Below are 18,746 nucleotides of genomic sequence, written 5' to 3'. Positions count from 1 at the left end.
GAAAAAGTGCTTCCAGCGTTGGAGCGTATGTTGGTACAATTTAGTTGTCTCCTGATTGGGATGTAAATTACATTGTCATTTTGTGTGTGTGTTGCTTTTCATTGCTTACGGTTAGTGGTATGGTAATTTATTTTGCGATGGTACAATCGTTCCACTAAAAATGGATAATCGCTACTCATCGCCATCATATCGGTGTGCCCGGGTCGTGATCGTTCATCCGTCCCCAGTTCGCATCCCCCAGTGGTAAAGTGGAGAAAAACCACCAGTTTCCTGCAAACAAAATAATGGAAGCAATTTTCACTCGATCCGCATGGTGAAGCTACTGCCGCGGGTGCAAGAAAACAACAACAAAAAAAGCTTCTCCAACCGGACGGATGGTACGGATCGTACGGATGGGACGGGAAACCGATCGGGAATAGAAGATTGGGTGACCGCTTCGGGTGATAAGATAAATGGTAGAGTGATACAATATTCACGTGTTTTAGAACGTTTCCCCTGTTGTGTGTTGGATGTTAGCGCCGAACGTGGAAAACGCGACTGTACAGTCACGGAAACGGATATTTTCCGCGCACGTGGATCGCCATTAATGCAGCGTCCAAAGTGTGTACGATTTTTTTGTTGTTGCTGTTGCTGTTATTGTTATAGCACTACAGTCATTTTCCCTGCAAGGTACACACGTCCGAAACGCCCAATGGGGTATATTTAATTGCTCTCCGTTAATGAGTTTTCACTCTCAGATTTGGTGGCATTGCTCGAGTGGCTCAACGGTGAGCGGTACCATGGGGAATGGGGTGGGATATGCGGTGAGGACCGAACAGTGTGCATCGCTTTGGTTTATTTAATTTCACATTACGCTGTGGTGGCGGCACGGTAGCATCCGTTTATTTAGCAGCAAAACGATTTTAAACGAAAGACTACAACGATGGCACAAGGCAGGAAACTTTTTTATTTTCTTTTTTTATGGCACAATGGAATTGATGTTATTTTGGGATTGTAGTTGATAGTTGATGATATTTTTGGTATTATTATTTTCGTTATTTACTAGAATTATTTAAAAAAAATTTAATATTTAGTTACCTATTAGGGCTTAAGTTAATGTTGTTGTGTCTATGTATAACTGTTTCAAGCAAAGTTTATGGTTTTTATATCTAGTTGTGTTATAAAATATTTTCATGTTTTTCGTTTACTTCCAATCCATGCAACAATCGATCTACTACGCTATTGCATTAACCATGAAATATGTATGGTTTCACACTACGGTATATAACGCGGGTGTCAATATCATACGTCGCTCGAACGGCTAGAAACCCTAGTAGCACCACATCACCAAAACAGGCACCAAACAATCACTTTCAGAACGTTCGAGCCAACGAAAATCGTGACCCGAATATTAAAACCATCTAGATGACCTCCAAATTCATTGCCCGTTACTGTGCTGTGTGGACCTACTACTTATCATGTGTGTGGATGACACGAGACAGCTATTTTTAAACCCTTGCTGCAAATCGCGGACGTGTGTATATGGTACGAGTTCCATCGTCGATTATGACGATCCTTTCTGAAGTCGCTTCCTTTGTGAGCGATCTTACCGAAGATGTTAGCCCGCAGGGTTGACGCGTTGGGTGGCCCCAGTTCATTCTGGTTCCGTTTTTAATTGTATCGATCGCTATCGTTACCCCCAGGGAACTCCCGGACGGGGTGGTTAGCCTTGGTACTTGACTATCGACCAAGACCTTGCTAGAGCATGCATAAGGTTCTCTCCGTTGCACAAAGTCAGATGTGCGACAATTAGAGAGAGAAACATATTAATAGCGGAGTTTTGCAATATCGTTCGTGCTAGAACTTGCAACTTGCTTGTTTTGTGCATCAGCAACACTTCCGCGTAGATCTATTTCGTTTTGTTGATTTATCAGCAGCGATCGAGCGGGTTAAAGCTTGCAAAAAAAAAAGTTGCAGTTAATCAAAACGCTACACACTGCTCAAAACCACGCAATTATTCTGAAAAAAAGCCAGACCAGATTTATGGGAATCATAGAACCATGCGTGGGTCTGGCGAGATCACTTCATTCGATCTACATTCGCCGGCGCAACTCACGTTGAGTCGCTCACCGTTTGGTCGGTGAGCAGAAGTACACGCGATTGGTACGCTCTCGTGCGTATCCTTGAAACGGGACGCTTTGACCATGAACCGATCGTGGAACAGTGGAGAATGAACATGTGGGGAGAAAAAAAAAGAAAAAAAAACAGCCGAGTCCTGCTGTCGTTACACCCGTGCAAACGCAAGCGACATAGTTAGGGGCCCCACTGCCATAATGGGGCCTGTACCTGTTGTAGAATGGGAATTGTTTGACGAGCGCAAGCAGGACTTACCGTCCCCCTTGGCCAGCACCTTACCGATGCAGGAAGAACGGTGCTTCTTCCTTCGAGTACGTTCGATGCCTAAAGTTCCTTGCGCTCGCAGACGTTTCGCACATACATAAAAGAGCCGGTTTGATTGCGATTTTGTCTTCCGCACACCGACTGCATGCGTTTTTGCATGTCCTACGGATGTCGGGATTCATGCTAAGAGGGCCGAAAACGAGCAGTCTCGGCAACGGCGGTACAGAATCGTCGGCACGAACCCGTTAATGACAGACCTCCGCACCGAATAAATGCGTTCGATGAACTCAACGCGAACCAAGCGACGAACGACCGTCGGAGTAGCCGAAGTTGAAAACGGTGTATTTTTTTTTTTGTTGTTGTAGTTCTTTGCCTTATGCAAAGCCGGGCTTTACAAGACGAAAACGAAGAACTAACCAAAAAAAAAAATAACACAAGCGACGACTGAAATCCAAAACTGTACGCTGCATAATTATTCTGAACCAGCGACAGAACATCACGTGATGTGTGCTGTGTGGAGCCGGTGCGAACCGGTGAGGAGATGCAAGATGGAGGCGATGCTTAAGAAGAAACGGAGACAGCTTCTCAACTCAACGTGACTTGATTAACGATGCAACGATCGGTTTTGCAACGTTGCGCATTCTGAGCATGTGACATTTACGAGTTTGTTTGTGAAGAAAGAGAAACAGAACAGAAACAGCTTAAAGAATGTGATCACTTTTACTTTCCTTTTGCTTTCCAAGGCAGGCAATACCCTTGTACTGGACGATATACTTTCTCTTAGAATGTTAGTGTTTTTAAAAGTAGTATCAAAGCGCGCCTGTTGGTGCTGTGGACTGTGGAGAATGCGTGTAATGCGTTTCGCGAGAACGCAATTACAGAAACTGTCCGGTTGCAAAGCTTGTAGTGTTGGATTTAAAATGGCAAATTCGAACGAGACCGTGGATAAGATCGTAATCACGTTTGCTCGAGTCGCCTATCTATCCGTCGCCAGTTCTCATTTCGGGCGGTATGTGCGGTGGCGTTCTGCGCAATCAATAAGACGCCGACGGTGATGATCATTTGTCATCTCACGTGCTGGATCTTGGACGACTGGCAGTTTCTGGAAAAGAGGGGCATTTGCAATGCAAACTTCATCCACCGGAGGGGCACACAGTTTTGTTTTCTCTCGGTGCGATCCTATAGGATCATGCGAAGAAGCGTCAGACATAACGTGACGATGTTGTTCGAGTTGCGTGGTATTTAATATGCATAGTGACATTAGGCTTTTAGTGTACTGCGTAAAAGACACTCAGGAAACATTCCTAAAGGTTGGCTGGTTTTATTATGTCAATCAACTTGGTTTTGCAGAATGTGTTTGAACAACTGTCCGCTTTTATATGACTTCTGAAACAAGTAAAACTTACTGATATTTATACTCACATAGGCTCAATATCCGTAGTTACTGCTGATCATCTTGCCTTATCCTGTCGTTAGACTGTTGATGAAAGAAGGAGTTTTTGAATAATAATTTTCGGTGTGTTAATGGTAGTTAATTTCTACTATTGCGAATCAAACATCTAATCTCCACAAACCCACTAAACTCGTTTGTATAGCAATACATAGAGATGTTTTTTTTTTGGAAGACACTCTGCGAAAAAATTGAAACCCACCAAATGATGTCTACCCATTTTTTTTTGGTGGTGAGTATGCCTCACATTTCCGCTGACCTTTAGTCTTTTTCCAATTTGGAAATTTTATCGAAGGCCCAAATGATGATGCTCCTCGCATCGTTTTTAGCTGCCTAGCTTACGCTACAAGCAAAAGATGTCAAGGTCTGGTGTTGATGATTTGGAACGCTGATTTCAATCAATTAACTACCCGTCGTCGGTGGGAAGATGAAACTCTTCAGTCCTATATGCATTTGGAAGGAATCCACATTTGTTTCGGGGCACCGCAGTGCAGCATCTTGGCTAGTTATCTGACGCAGTGAAGCTGCCAATGAAATAGCACCTTGTTTGTGGCGTATACTAACTGCTGCACGCACGCTAATGATCACACCAGTTTGGTTCGGTCAATTGTACACCTGCAGAAGGAAGGGCTCGAAGTCTTAACGGCGTTTCTCGAACGCCTCTGAGTTCGGTACGGTAGCTATTAAACTTAGTGGAGAGGAGAAAAAAAAACCAAACCTCCAGGTGTCATAACCTTCTTGTCTCGCGATCGTCTAGCAAATTGTTTCAGTGTGGTGTTGGGCTTCTAATTAAAGGTGGCCCAGCTAGTATTTGGTGCAACACATACGCCGTAGAAGATTACGGCCAATGTACGCTGTGCGTGTTTCCGTTTAAGTCCACGGTGACTTGGCCAGCTGCTGCTAACGGCAGGTTACAGAAGTCGTTGACTTAACACGGCTCCCATGATCCGTACGCTTTTGCTAAGCAAGGTAATGCGACACACGGAATGTGTTATCATACTGTTGGCGAAGTTGGCGATGACGGAGGTCAGTGATTGGTTAGGTCAGTGTTTCCATTATTGGGAAATTCTTGTACCAAACGTACAGACAAGCGAATGGTCCGAAATGGCAAGGAATGCACATCCAACGATGGGCTTGACTGGATGTCATCGTTAATGTGGAGTCTACCGCGGTAGAACTGGATGTCTCCGACTGTGTCGTAATGGTTTTCGGCACTTTTGACTGTGAATATTATGTAATAAAAACCGCTTGTGATACTAATTAGATTTACTGCATACTCATAAACGTTCTTTCGGCGAGTGAAGTTCCAAAGGGGCACTAAAAATAACGATATTTAAGCTTTTTTTTTTTTGAGTTAACGTTCGTTAATATTAAATATAAGAAGTAGAGCTGTAAAATTGCGCAACAGTGCAAAAAGCCCTTAGGGCTATTCCACGGTCAAGGGTAGCTCAACGTAATTGACTAATGCACTCAAGGTGTACCCCCACGCCCTAGAACGAGGTCACTGGACTAGTGAGCAGCGTATCCATTTTAAGGTGAATGTACTAACCAGCTGTTTTAAAATAATTCTAGCTTTTATGGTGTAAGGTGTGAGTAAATTCTAAGAGTTATAGTTAAACTAGGAAGAAAAATCTGCCCGTTTGACGTTATTATTGGGCACGTATGTAAATAGCTTATTTTTCCAAACCGTGTTGATAAGTTGTTGAACCCATTTGGTGCAAAACACGAGCCCACTACCTGACACCAATGCGTGCACAACAGCACTCGTGCTGCAATTCCAGTGCAGTAACACGGGTTTAGTACGCAAATCGGTTTCTAAACAGTATGCAAATTTTGGAAACGCCTCCTACCTTTACTACCACCCTTCATTACACTCCGCATCTTGCAGTGGGAGAATAACAAATTAAAAATGTGCAGTTTGTTGACACGGTTCCACTGGGTGCAATTGTTGCAACAAAAAGAGAAGAAAAAAAAACACATTTCCGTCACTAGGCAGCGGTATGGAAATGAGATAATGAAACAGTCGCTGAACCGTTCCGGCACGTTGAAATCTCGTGATACTGAAACGTCAAAACGGTTTGAAAGGGGAGTTTTCGTGTGTTTTTTTTTCGTTATCTATTTCTACCCTATCACTACCCAGTACCGATGATAATGAATCCAAACCTCCAAACAGCGTATGGATGAAATTAAAACAACTCACATCAACGGACACTTCCGTTCGGAACAGTGTCGAGCATGGTGCAAAGTGGCTAATGAACTATCGATAGAACAGTTTCCGCCATTGCCATAAAACATGCAGCAATTCCACTAACTGCAGCAATTAGTGACGTCAGTGATGGCGACTGACGAAAAGGGTCCGGTCGGTTCGAGTGCGTAGAAGAAGAGAGAGAGAGAGAGAGAGAGAGAGAGAGAGAGAGAGAGGGAGAGAGAGATAGAAGCGAAGGGGTCGTACGCATGGTTGGAGAAGCTGATTACCTTGAGGTCAGCAGGTGCAGAAGTCTAGGCAATGTGATGAACCTTCACCATACGCGTACTAACCAGTAGGACAGCTCACTTGTCCAGTTTATCGGTAGTGTTGCAGTTGGCCAGAACACTGACAACCTCCTATACCCCGTTAGGAGGTATAGGAGGTTCTTCCAAGCCTTTCACTTTCGTGCCACACTCGTCAGCGCTACGCAGGTTACTTCTATGAGGATGATTCTTGGATAGGTTTACCCAACTCGCTGCAAAGAAGGCATTAAAAAGGGAGCATTGTCCATGGTATTGGCAAATCGTTCTGTACAAATTGTGCACCAGAGACCTGTTCTGGACGCTCTAGCTACAGTTGCTAGGCTAAAAGTGTTCGAAGTTACTAGTTACCGGGGAAGAAATCATGGTACGATCAAGTTTTATGCCACAGGAAAGACCCAACACCACCAGATTGGTTGTTTCTTTGTGCCCTCTTTGACCGCATTGATTGAACAGGTTTTTGCGGATCGTTTAAGCTGCAACACTAGCTGTTAAAATGCGTCTGCTCTTAAGCTTACAGCAGCATGGCATCCGCCATATGCCAGTACCAAGAATTGGTTTTATGCAGATGTTAGGGAAAATCCCATGAACGAGAACAAAACTGAGGTCATATAAAGTTCGTTTTTCAACAGAATTCATGCTCATTTATTACTTTATAATTTTTCAGAACTACCACAAATTTGATAGAAGAAATAATTTGTGGAATCTGTGCCTCATATAAGGTGCGAGTATGATGAAACATACGGTGTGTAGCTAATTTATGCAATCTTTTATTACTCGCCTTAATTAGACGTCCAGCACATGTGCGATACTGTTTAGATGCAATTCCAGATTAATTCACCTTGTGCGGGATAAATGAGTCATTATCCAGCTGGTAGTACGTACGTCATGTTACCGTTCTCTGTGGAGCACCAACAACCCATACCAACACCTGTCCGATTCTCTGTCTGGCATTAGAAACTACCAGTAACGGCCAGCAGCAGTAGTTGGTATGCGGTCATGCATTATGCAACCGACACTGATCGAGTCCGTGCCTGACCTCGATTAATCTTGATCGAGAATCAACACAGGACCGCACGGGATCAGCTGCTTCATGGGCAATGCATATCGATATCGATCGTGTCGACTACCACCAAAGGTGACTAGTTTCGCTAGCCACCTGTTGTATGCCAGTCTGGAATGGGACAGCAGTAGTCAGGTTTTGAATTTCAGAAGAATTTTATTAGACAATCATGTACGGTTTGGTCGTGTTTCAATATGATCAGAACAATCGATAAGAAGTCTGGACGAACGAGACTAAAGTAGACTTCGTTTCGTTGGTATTTTCAATACCAGGAAACCATCGTCCCAAGATCACAGCACCGTGCCGTAGGTTTGTTGTTGGAGAATCGTTTGGTGAGGTCAAAACACTGCGTCGCATAAACATTGGAACAGCATATTGGCCGACATTGACATTAAGAAGAAGAAACGATAACCTTCACTTTAGCGCGCGAAGATTTAGGCATTCGAACACAGGAACTTATGAATGAAGCGGTTCGAATGCTATAAAAACACATCTCGTGGATCGGTTTTTGGGGGAGTATCCATCCTTGGGCAGACGATTTTACGTGTTTTTTTGTTTTGCTGTAGTTGCCGTTTCCATCCACATGGGTCCATCCACAGTCTGCTAGATTTAATTGATCAGTTCAATGACGCTGTGGCGGGCGTTCTAGCATTCTAACGTCAATTAAGAGTAAAACTGTGAATCTTCACCAACGCGGTACATCTTCGATCTATTAGAAAGTATCGTTTTTAGGTGCTCTTTCTCCTTGAGGCTACAAAACCTTCAAACAGTAATGATGAATTCCGTTCACCGTGTGCGGTGTGGAAGATGATCTTTGAGACTAATTTTTTTCTTCTTCTCTTTTCTCTTTATAGGTAAGTTTCTTTTTATGGCAACCCTAACATACAACCATCGGATGCGCACGAAGCAACCCACCGTTTGGCAATGACCGTCTGTTAGTCCCAAATATGTGTGACACCGAGAAAAACTGGGACAGCTGGCAATTGATATTCCGCAACTGGCTGCAAATGGCCGTACAGGGCGTATATCGGTGGAACGCTGCAGTTCATTTGTGACTGAAGTTTCGCACCGTCTCGGGTGAAGCTCGACATTGAGGATGCGTTGCTGCATACGCAATTTCTGGTATCGTATACAAACGTTTGTCTGACATTGTTGCCGTTTCGTTAAATGCTTTTGAAGCTTAAAGCTCGCCAAACATTGGGCTGATCCATTGAAATCGCAGGTGGAGGTGCTGCACGGTTTTATTCCACCATTTAAAAACCAGTTTAAACTGGAATTTGGACATCAACTACCTAGCTATAAAAAAAATCGTTTGACGTCCCACTTAGAGTTTTTATGAATATTTCATTACCATAACAAACAAAATCTCGATATCATCTCTTGAGTACGAAGCATAAACAAAAGCATAGAATGTGAGCGAAATCTAACAGATATGGGGGCAGACAGGAAGATCAGGTCTGACCAGACCGATCAGGTTTTGATCGATGAGTTTTCCTTTTGAGCGGTAAAATCAAAATGGTGTTAAAGCTGTTGTTCACCAGCGTAGGGTGAATGAACGGTTGGCGAATAATTCATTGTTATGGATACAATGATTTGAACATTAATAGGAGATGAATATCGGTTTTATGCACACATGTCTTTTTTTGTTGGTACAAAACACAATCGCTAGCAAAATCCTCTTAACTTTGGCGGAGTAAGCAAAACACGTTTAAGGTTTTAATCAGTTTACGGTGCCTTTTTTTGGGAGGTATAACTCAAGGTCAAAGTTGTAAGACGGAGAACAAATTTCACAACACTTTGCAATTGACGGTTCAATGTTCATCGAACACTCCGGAACATCTATCCCGCCCCGTTTATCAGTGGGAAGTGGGAAAATTTCCTAGTGTCAAAATGTCATCTACACTACGCAGGTTGCGCAGAGTATCGTGAGCGAACTTCCCTGTTTCCTCCTCTTTGCAAATCTTCTGGTGTGTGGTGACGGATGGCCGTACAGACACATCGTACTTCTCACGCTCCACGACATCGCGAGTCAATTCAATAGCGTCAGTTAGTGCCGTTCTCGCCAATAGTTTGGTGGCATGGCGGAATGGGACAGAAATCTGTAGGTTGCGCCATTTTAATTGAAACAAATTCAATTGATCTATGCAACCCGCCTCGGGAGTTTGTGTGATTGCGCAGATCCGCGGGCACCGTTGTGTGGCCAATCAAAGCAAATCATTAATAATGCCATTATGTGTCAGCTGGAATTGCTGTTGTCCAGGCATGTACTCGCAGGTTAAGAGGCTTGGAATTCACATCTGGAGGTGGAATGGTATGGCAGAGTTTTTTCTGCATATTTTTCATCTTTCTATTTATCTATCTTTCCAATTTCGTTCACAAATGATGTTAAAACAACAGTTAACGAAAAGCTTTTATCAATCGAAACCGATCCGATTATCAATTTTAAAGATCATTACGATCCAAACTCCGATTAACTTCAATTTTGTTTTCATTTTCGAAACGTCTTATCGTCTCAATAACCACATATTCATCTACGTTCGCCGCAAAAATTTGCGTCAAAACTCGTTTTTTTTTCCTCTTCGGCACCTCAGCATGGTTTGTTGATGTTTACTTTGGTTGTTGTGCGTGTTTTTTGCTGCTGTTGTTGTTAATGTTTGTCTGGTGGCTTCCTGGAATGTTGTAAAAGGATAGGCCGGTGAAACATTCGCCAATGTTTGGTTTAATATTTTCGGAATCCAGTTTGGTATTTCGCTAAGTGGGATTTATGTGCCGGTTGATTGCAATACTTTTTATTTATGTTTACCCGTTACCTGCAGCAGAATGGACTGAGGTCATATATTTTGTACTCGCCGGGAAAACCCCAATGCGGACAACTGTGTCTTCCTTTTTTTTGGCAATTTTGCTAGTGTTAATGTTTGTTTATTTATTTTTATAACTTGTTTTGAATATGGGAACTGTTACAATAAAAATTGAAAGCCTTTTTTTGTTGTAAGTATGACTTGACTTTTGGGAATGAAAGTTGACGATAAAAGCACAACAATGGGAGCTCTTTTATAGGAAATTTAAAAATTGCAAAAGTGTTCCTTTTTTTGGTGAAGGACACCACTTAACATACCATGCATTGGACAAAGCGGACCTGATGCTTTCATTCACAACCGCTTGGCAATGTGGTAATGTGCGTTGGTCGTGGAGAAAATATGTAATTTTTACAACCAACCACTAGCACCATGCGGGAGCCTTTTCTTTCTCACTCAGTTTGGCTTCGTTTGGGGTGTTGTGAACTGGACACCTTCATCTTTGCCACACGGAGCAACGGTTTGCTTAAGCGTCTTGACTAATGACGAAATTTTGCTGGTGTAAGGCGATAATTGGTTCCCTCCCTCCCCCCGCCCCGAAAGTGTGGTCCCTCCTGCTGCTCGACGATTGCTGTCGATATCGGTTCTGCACCGCCTGTTGGCACTCGATCTTCACTCGCCGGCCAATGGATGATTATTGCTTGATCCCAGCACCAGTATCGACCTGTTCCGTCGGTTCCATGGAGGCCAATCGAATGTGAGCCAACGATAAGTGCTCGAGCCACGTGCGCTTGAGCAAAGTTGCTCCATTCATCGAAGCCTTGTCGATCGATGCACGAACCATTTCATCAGTGAACGATAGTGTACGAAACAACGGTGAAGAAATGGTTTTGTTGCTAATTGGAACCATTTCATTGTGTCACTGCATAGCATGGACATGGAAATGGGCGCCAAAAAAGTGAGACTATGATTCACCGCACGACGGAAACAATCTCTTGATCAAAGATTTAAATATTCAAAATTTATTGTACCGCAAAAGCACAATCCGGTGATCTGTTTCATACCCCGGGTCGCACGTTCCGTTCGTTATCGAGCTAAAGAGGTATAACCTTGAGTATCGTTTCCGGCTTTGATGATTCACTTGCCCGGTTCTAGGTTCATCCAAAGCCCGCCAGCGTAAGCGTGAGTCACGAATAAACACACAAATTAGAATCGAATTGTCGAAATGGGTGTTGTTGTTAATCAGCCACCCCCGGGAGGGGGGTGGGGGGGGGCCTAAGTTGTTTTTCTTTCTCGTCCACGGTTGTTGCTGCAACTCGCAGCTCAAAAAACGAGACAATCAACAACAATAAAATTGTCCAATTGAGATACAGCAGAGTGATTATTATTATATTTTTATTATTTGTTAGCAAGAATATAACATTTAGAAGGTGCCGAATGTACCCGTTCGGTGCAAATGTGTGATCAATTCTACCATTTGCATCGGTTCGTTTTGGTTGGAAATGAGCATGAGTAATGCAGACAAAACTCCTAACAACACCAGGCTGGCTAGGGAACAGCATGGATGGTCGCTTTGTCTGGGGACAGACAGACTCGCTTTGACAATCGTACAAATTTGGGTGAACAATGGTCGACTTGATGGCGGCTGTATGGTTTAAGTGCCGCTCCTCGAATGTTTTTTTTTTTCGATTGCTTGTAACAAATAAAACGTTCGTTCATGGTTCCTGCATTGTAAATGTTGGAATTTTGGTTTTGCTCCCTATTTATCTCACCCTCGTAAATTGAAGGGGTTTAAAGTTATACTATTTTTTTTGAAGAATTATTGGAGAATGAATTTTGAAAATCAATAGAATAAACATAACTTTTTTTTACGATTCTGTACGATTGCAACGAGTAAATGAAGAAATTATACACTTTCTGAAACTAATTTGCACCAGGTTTATCCTTATCACACAACCCTTATTTCTTCACAAGAAAATAAAAGTCAAGCGCCATACATCTTACGTTTTGATACCGTTTGCTGTTTGAAGTGATCGTTTCAAGACGTTAAGCAAACGTTTGAAAAGCTTTGCCGCGTGACGACACATAAGCAAACGAAAACGCCCGTTTAGCCCGTTTTTTATTGTTTGTTGATTTGTATCTCTTCAACATGATAAAGACGTGGTCCCCCACCATGATACCGTGCACAATGAAACCTACAAAAAGCACAAACACTCACATGCAAAACCCTACCACCACCACCGATGCATTCGTTCGAAACTGCATATGGAAGACGCACGAAAAAGGAATTGGCTTGATGATGCGCCTGCACGTGTGATTCGTGCCGAAAAGAAACAAACGATAGCACGCTCATGCGTTGCACACGCGGTAGAAGTTTGCGCAGAACACGATCATCAACGATGAAGATGATGATGATGATGATGGCGCGTCACCGTTGATTACAGGTGTGCGCGCGAGAGCTAGTAGCTCGCAGCAGACATCGTTCGTGCGTATGTGCGCGTGGTTGATTGTTGCTAAAACACAGCCGACTTTGTGGTGGTGTGTGATGTGACGTGCGATTGTAATCTCACCACACAACGACCGGTCGAACGGAATGGAATCGTGCGAGCGCGTCATCGGCTCGACTCGTCTCGAATCGGGAAGGAACCGGCGCGGGGGAGGGGAAACAAATGGCAAAGAACGACCGTTGGTGTGGAATCGGTTCGAATCAGTTCTGGAGCAAGGGTCCTTTCGTAAACGGACAGTTGTTGATTCGCTCCGGCACGGTACGGTTTTGTTGTAACAGTTCTCTTCCGTTGTTTTTGTTTGTTTGCCGAGCGAAGATATGCGTGCGTGATCGTGAAATCGTGCGCATAGTGTCAATAGGAAGAAGGTTGAGTGACAAAGTTTTCTACTGTGAGTGGTTGGTTGATTTTTTGTTTCGTATGGTTTAATAAAATTCGGTGCGATTTGGAAAGTAGCAATCGCATCTAAATGTGCAAGTGCAAAAAGTACGACATTTTGAAAGGAATTCTGTCGGCTTTAACAATTGATCAATAAAGCGAAGAAGGAATACAGGTTGTGTGAGAAACGATCGGTTTTACAGAAAAGGGAAAAAAACAACAGTGACAGTATGTAGTTAGTGTAACCGACAGCATGAGTACACCTGTTACGCCATCGCTGTCGTACACATCAGGCAAAGCCAGAACGCAAACGTGATGCGGTGCCGGGCATGGTTCAGCGGAAAGACATGCCGTGATGGCACGACAGGAATGGTACCTTTTGCGTCTAATGGCAGTAAACGAGCCCTGACTCGATTTCGTACGATGTTAAATACCAGGACGCTAGTGAATGCGCACTCGTCCCCTGCATGGTCGAGGAACTTTCCATTGCCATCAATGGCAAATGGAATGAATTATTTGTTATTGGACAGAATTGAATGTGATGCACATGTTTTTTGTTTGGTTCGTTCTTTACTGTCGGAATGTGCGCAATACGTTAAAAACGAGATGTAAAAACGTTATGGAAGACGCGTAAATAGTAGCAACTATCGTCCAAGAAATTAGGTCAATGTGTTTGTCTAAGTCAATATCTGTAGGACATTCTTGAAAACTAGCAAACAGTAGCAATGTCCACAAGTAGTCCAGTGCTTTGGTTGTTCAACTGAGGGGAGTGAAAACCATGTGACAATCCACTTGAGTTCATGCCGTGTTTTATCAACAGCGTTATCATGAAGTTAATGCGTGTGCAATTCTTCCCACTTCAGAGTCAACAACCTCACACGGTGGTGTCGGTCGGTTCTTCTCCATTGTTGGAATGTGATCAATCTCACCAAGCAAACCGTTGTCACTTTTCCTTTCACGCGCCCTACCCACATCTCTAACGGGTGATCGGGTCAATTGATCGGTTCCACGTTGCTTCCGCTTGGCCATGGCCGACATCCTTGACACTGAGCAGCATAAGCGCGGACACTCGGTTGTGTAACCTCGACACAAAACCACACCAAAACAAAAAAACGCACGATGTGACAGAAAAAGCTCACGGTGCTCGCAATAGAATTCCACACCTCGGGTGTTGGTGGTTGGTTGAGGAAGTTCTTTCCGCAGGTCCATTTTCCGCCCAGATGTGCGGACTGTTTTGTGCAATGGCTAACGCGATTTGTTCCTAGTTTGTTCCGGTTTTTAACCTTCACACAATGCCACGCTGGGCTTTGGTTTGGTTGTGTTGGTGCTCTGGATGGTGTCCCACCGTGGAGAAGGTGACATCGTTCCGTTCCGATGCTTCCTTACGTACCCACGGTCAAGGCCGTTCCGGAGTTGGTTCAAATTGGCAACAAGCATCGGCCCACCGACACCGACAGAACGAAAAAAACGATCGCACAGAAAACGCTGCTTGGGGCCGCTTAAGTGCGGCTTTGTACTCAATAAGGCTGATCACCAAATTCAACGATCCAACCAGCCATAGAACCGTGCGGTTGGTAATTGGGAAGGAAACTAAACTGAAAATGCAGAACCGCGACGAATATCGGCACTGGGGTAGAGGGTTGGTAATCGGATCGGCTAGGAAGTAATCGAAGCAATAAAAATAATCAATTGGCAGTGGTGTGTAGTTCTACGCTTTACCAACACTAGTGATTTCAAAAGAAGCTATTTTAGTCTTCGTTTTGTTGTCGATTGAAGCAGTTTAAAGTTAATGAAAGGCGTTTTTTTTAAAGGAGATTTAGTGATTTTTTGTTGTGAAGTAAATACAACGATCATGATAGGGATTTTGTCCGACAATTCTTGACATTGACTCCCCATGTGACAGATGACAGCGTAGTAAAAGCGCTCACTAGTGTACGATAAGAGAAAAACCAAAACACCCCCAAACGTCTTATGACCTGCTGGACATAAAGGGATCGTCGATGTTGAAGAGAATGGTAATCAGCGCGCGTATTTAGTGCGCAAATACTGTTTCTCCTTCCGAGCGTAACCGAACAAGATGGTCACGCCAATCAAACGTACGGTGTGTGTAACGGCGATAAATTGGTTCCGCAGAAATGATACCGCCGAAGAGTGGCATCGACAACGGTGATAAGCAATCAATTGGCTAGACAACGAATGCACAACGTTACCGATACGATACGGGTTTACGACGTCAATGGTGACAAGATGAACGCTCACGTGGGCTCTCCTCCATTTGAGTGGAAGTCAAAAGAAAAAAAAATAATCGAAAACACCATTAGTGATAAACCCTGGTGGTGGATATGGTTTAATTTGTTTTGTTTTTAAGAAAGTTAGTGATGCAATGTGGTGAAAAGAAAAGTTGTTGATATGTTGAGCAAAGAAAAAACGTGAATTGAAAAGATGTCTTCGGGATGAGGTACAATAGTGATACATCTAAAGATTAATAGAAAAAAATTGAGAGTTATTTTGGCAAGCATACAAACTTCAATATATTGTACCCTCAAGTGTCTATAATCGATTAATAATTTCGGGACCATTGGTAATTCGTACCTCCAGCAAACTCCATATGCTTCGAAGATAAAGCATCAAATTTATCGTTATCAGAAATCGATTATGTGCAACCTGCTATTTTAATGCTTTTAGTGCAAATGCAACATTACTGACGACCGGTTTGGAGTTGTTGGAGCTTCAAGCTCTAAATTTTATGAAATTTTAAAGGTTAAATTTTCTTGTGATTTCGTAAACCCCAGGTTCAGGTTCAGTGCCCAGTGTATGGATGAAAGTGCTATAATTTATGCCATAATAATATCGCAGTGCGAGTAACGAATTACCATTAGCGTAAGCGTAAGACATGATTGATTTACCATGTTGAAAGACAATCAGTGTCATCAGTGTACGAACCAACGTCGTTAGTGCACCCTCCCCCGCCCCGGGGTTGGTCATCCCAGCCGGTCTGCCTTGCGGAAGTAGAAACAGACGGTTTTTTTTTTCGCTCGAAGGCCAATCTCGCCAACCTCACGATGACGATCCTTGGCGAACCGTCTGCCGGTGTGGTGCATCAGCAGCAGCAACAGCAGTTACTATCACTACATCAGCAGCTTCGGTCATCGGCCGCACACAACGGAACTTATGCCGAACTGTTAACAGGTAATAGTGTGGGCAGACGGGCAGGAAATGCACGCGGCAGTGGACATCGTGTCGAAGGTTTATTAAAAAAAAAAAAAAAAAAAACGGTTCTCTTATTGCTTCTGGAACAGTTCACGCATTCCGTTCACGTCCAAAAATCATGCATGCTCTTGAAGGTTATCCGGAAGTGGGATGACGCTCGGCTGTAACGTTTGTTTCCGCAAGCCACACATAACCAACCGTGTATTGTCACTATGTTTTTGTGTTTTGTGTTTGTATTGCGTCACGTTTCGATTAGAGTGAATAAGGAAAGTGTCTTTTACTGACGGGACCGCCTGCATTCGGAGGAAGATTTTGAACCTTTCTTATATAAGCTTTCCATTGCTGGCACTGTCATGTTCGATACTTGATCCGCTGGCATCCATCTTCGATTCATCTATTCATTCACCTTGTTTTAGTCCATTTTGTTGATCGGTGCTCATCACGCGTGAACATGTTTCCGAAATGCAAAACCATCGCGGCACAACAACGACGGTTGATCGAAACCGGCATTTCCGTCATGGTAGCAACGTTACGTAAGACTCACCCACCACTTACTCACCATACACCACTCGTTCAGTCGGCTAATGCGTCGAGACCGGATCGGTCAGTCAGTTGGTCAGCAATGCTGCTTCCGCCCAAAAACTACCGAATTAGTGGGCGAAGTGAGGGAAATGGTACATGCGGTTCGTTTCGTGACACGTGGGGGAAAGGTGGATGGTTTCGTTACAGAAGAAAGGATTCGGTTACGGTTGGTAGTTGCACTGTTGATCGCGTGTATCACACTTTCACACGATGTTGGTCAAACAAAGCCTGGAATGCACGGATATACGAAGGAGTTCAATGGAGATGGTGTAACATCACATTGGACCAGCGTTAGAAACACGACCAAAAATCGTTTGCATTTCGAAAGCTTTAAACCCACGCAAGGTAGGGAGCTTTGATTTCGGTGCTATAAAATGCCACCTTCACCCTATTCACTCCCTAAAAAAACATCACGCTGAATGCATTTATGAAAGCTTTGAATTGTTTTTTGATGAAGGATAATTGAGAAAGTGGAACCGAACCTGTACCGCCAGTGTACAGGTGTGTGGCTTGTGAGTGGGTGAACGGAGACCCAATGCAAATAATGTAAAAAGTGACGTTAGTCATATATCCGATGGGAAGGAAAGCAAAATCATGGTTGTACCATGATCAGGAAACCAACCCACTGTAGACACAGAGTGGAGTGCATTGCATAAGAGAATAGGTAGATTCGCAATATTTGGACTGAACGGAGTTAGTCATAGTGTATAGAACTGACACGACAATGCATAAATAAGCGACACTCGCGTGCACGGAATGGCACGAGATTACGCGAACGATGGTAATGTGAGTCAACCTTGCAGCACACGAACGAACACGATGATGTAAATTCATGATCTGTATATTCTGATTTACTTAAAAAAAATCTATAAATATTGTATCTCTACCAACAAGTTTCCTGAGCACAAAACTATATTTGAAAGATTCGATCTTTGCCGTACCGGTCCCGTGTTCACTAGCCTTTTAATTGTATGATTTGTTTGTAATGAGTACTGTTTGATTAGTTGTCTCTGTACATACATTCCTTGACTGGCCGCTCAACAGTAAAATGTGAAGAGCCCTTGGCACCAGTCTGTCTTTGGGGATGTGCTAATGAACAGTAAACATCGATCGTTTGATGTTTTGTTGTATGATTATTTGTCGTTATCATTATCTGATACAAACATGCAGAAGCATTTAATTTCAGTGATCAATGGATCCGGCTGCTTTTTGTCGCATGAATGAATATTTAATTAAAATAATCAAGCAAAATGAGTAAAGAGAGTCCGTAAGGTTGTTTTTCATAAACATATTTATACAATTGTTCAAAAAATGTATTTTTGTGAAGTATAAGAATTTACTGTAAATTTTAAATATACAGCATTATTCACCACGTACCCTTCAGGTTGGTGAATTTCTAAGGGATGAGGTGAGTGTCCAAGCTAAATCAATGGCAGCATATTGCATACTAGTGTGGTTAGCGCAGCAACAACTTGCACACAAGTGCTAACAGCTGCACACAGTGCGTTCCAATATTTAGCCATACTTTAGATTTATAAGAGTAAATTTTCAGACGTTTTAAAATGATAAAAAATTAAGTTAATAAATAATTGAAAAATAGGGCGGCCCGGTGGTGCATGTGAAAAACGGCGCCCGTCCACACGGCAGGGACCGGGTTCAAATCCCATCCGGACCGTCTCCCCGTAGCATGGACTGACTATCCTGCTACGTGGTAAAATAAGTCTTGATACGGCCAGGCCGTTCTAACCGAGCAAAAAAAAAAAAAAAAATAATTGAAAAATAATTTTTTTAAATGTTTTATCTTAACTTCAAAACACAACTCGAACACATTACCACAAGCATAAGTTTTTCTGAAATTTTAATAAGTATTTCTTCAT

At 43.1% G+C, this 18,746-nt stretch overlaps 1 protein-coding gene across 8 annotated transcripts in view; it reads left to right on the top strand.

Annotated features, from left to right (window-relative positions):
• The window catches only part of LOC125762247 (box A-binding factor), an 80,080-nt gene that overhangs the window by 30,285 nt on the left and 31,049 nt on the right, over positions 1 to 18,746 (top strand). Inside the window, exons 1-2 of one of the 8 annotated variants that reach the window (XM_049424127.1) lie at positions 12,835 to 13,090; positions 15,876 to 16,266. The exons of 4 other annotated variants lie outside the window; for them this stretch is intronic. In XM_049424127.1, the coding sequence (XP_049280084.1) occupies positions 16,140 to 16,266 (127 nt within the window). In that variant the 5' untranslated portion in view covers positions 12,835 to 13,090; positions 15,876 to 16,139. Of the gene's footprint in view, positions 1 to 12,834; positions 16,267 to 18,746 lie in introns of those variants that run through there. 3 more of the 8 variants (XM_049424126.1, XM_049424124.1, XM_049424129.1) reach the window with 3 other exon arrangements.

The sequence above is a fragment of the Anopheles funestus genome, chromosome 2RL (assembly GCF_943734845.2).
Source record: "Anopheles funestus chromosome 2RL, idAnoFuneDA-416_04, whole genome shotgun sequence".
NCBI lineage: Eukaryota > Metazoa > Arthropoda > Insecta > Diptera > Culicidae > Anopheles > Anopheles funestus.
This window is presented reverse-complemented; position numbering and strand designations above follow the sequence as displayed.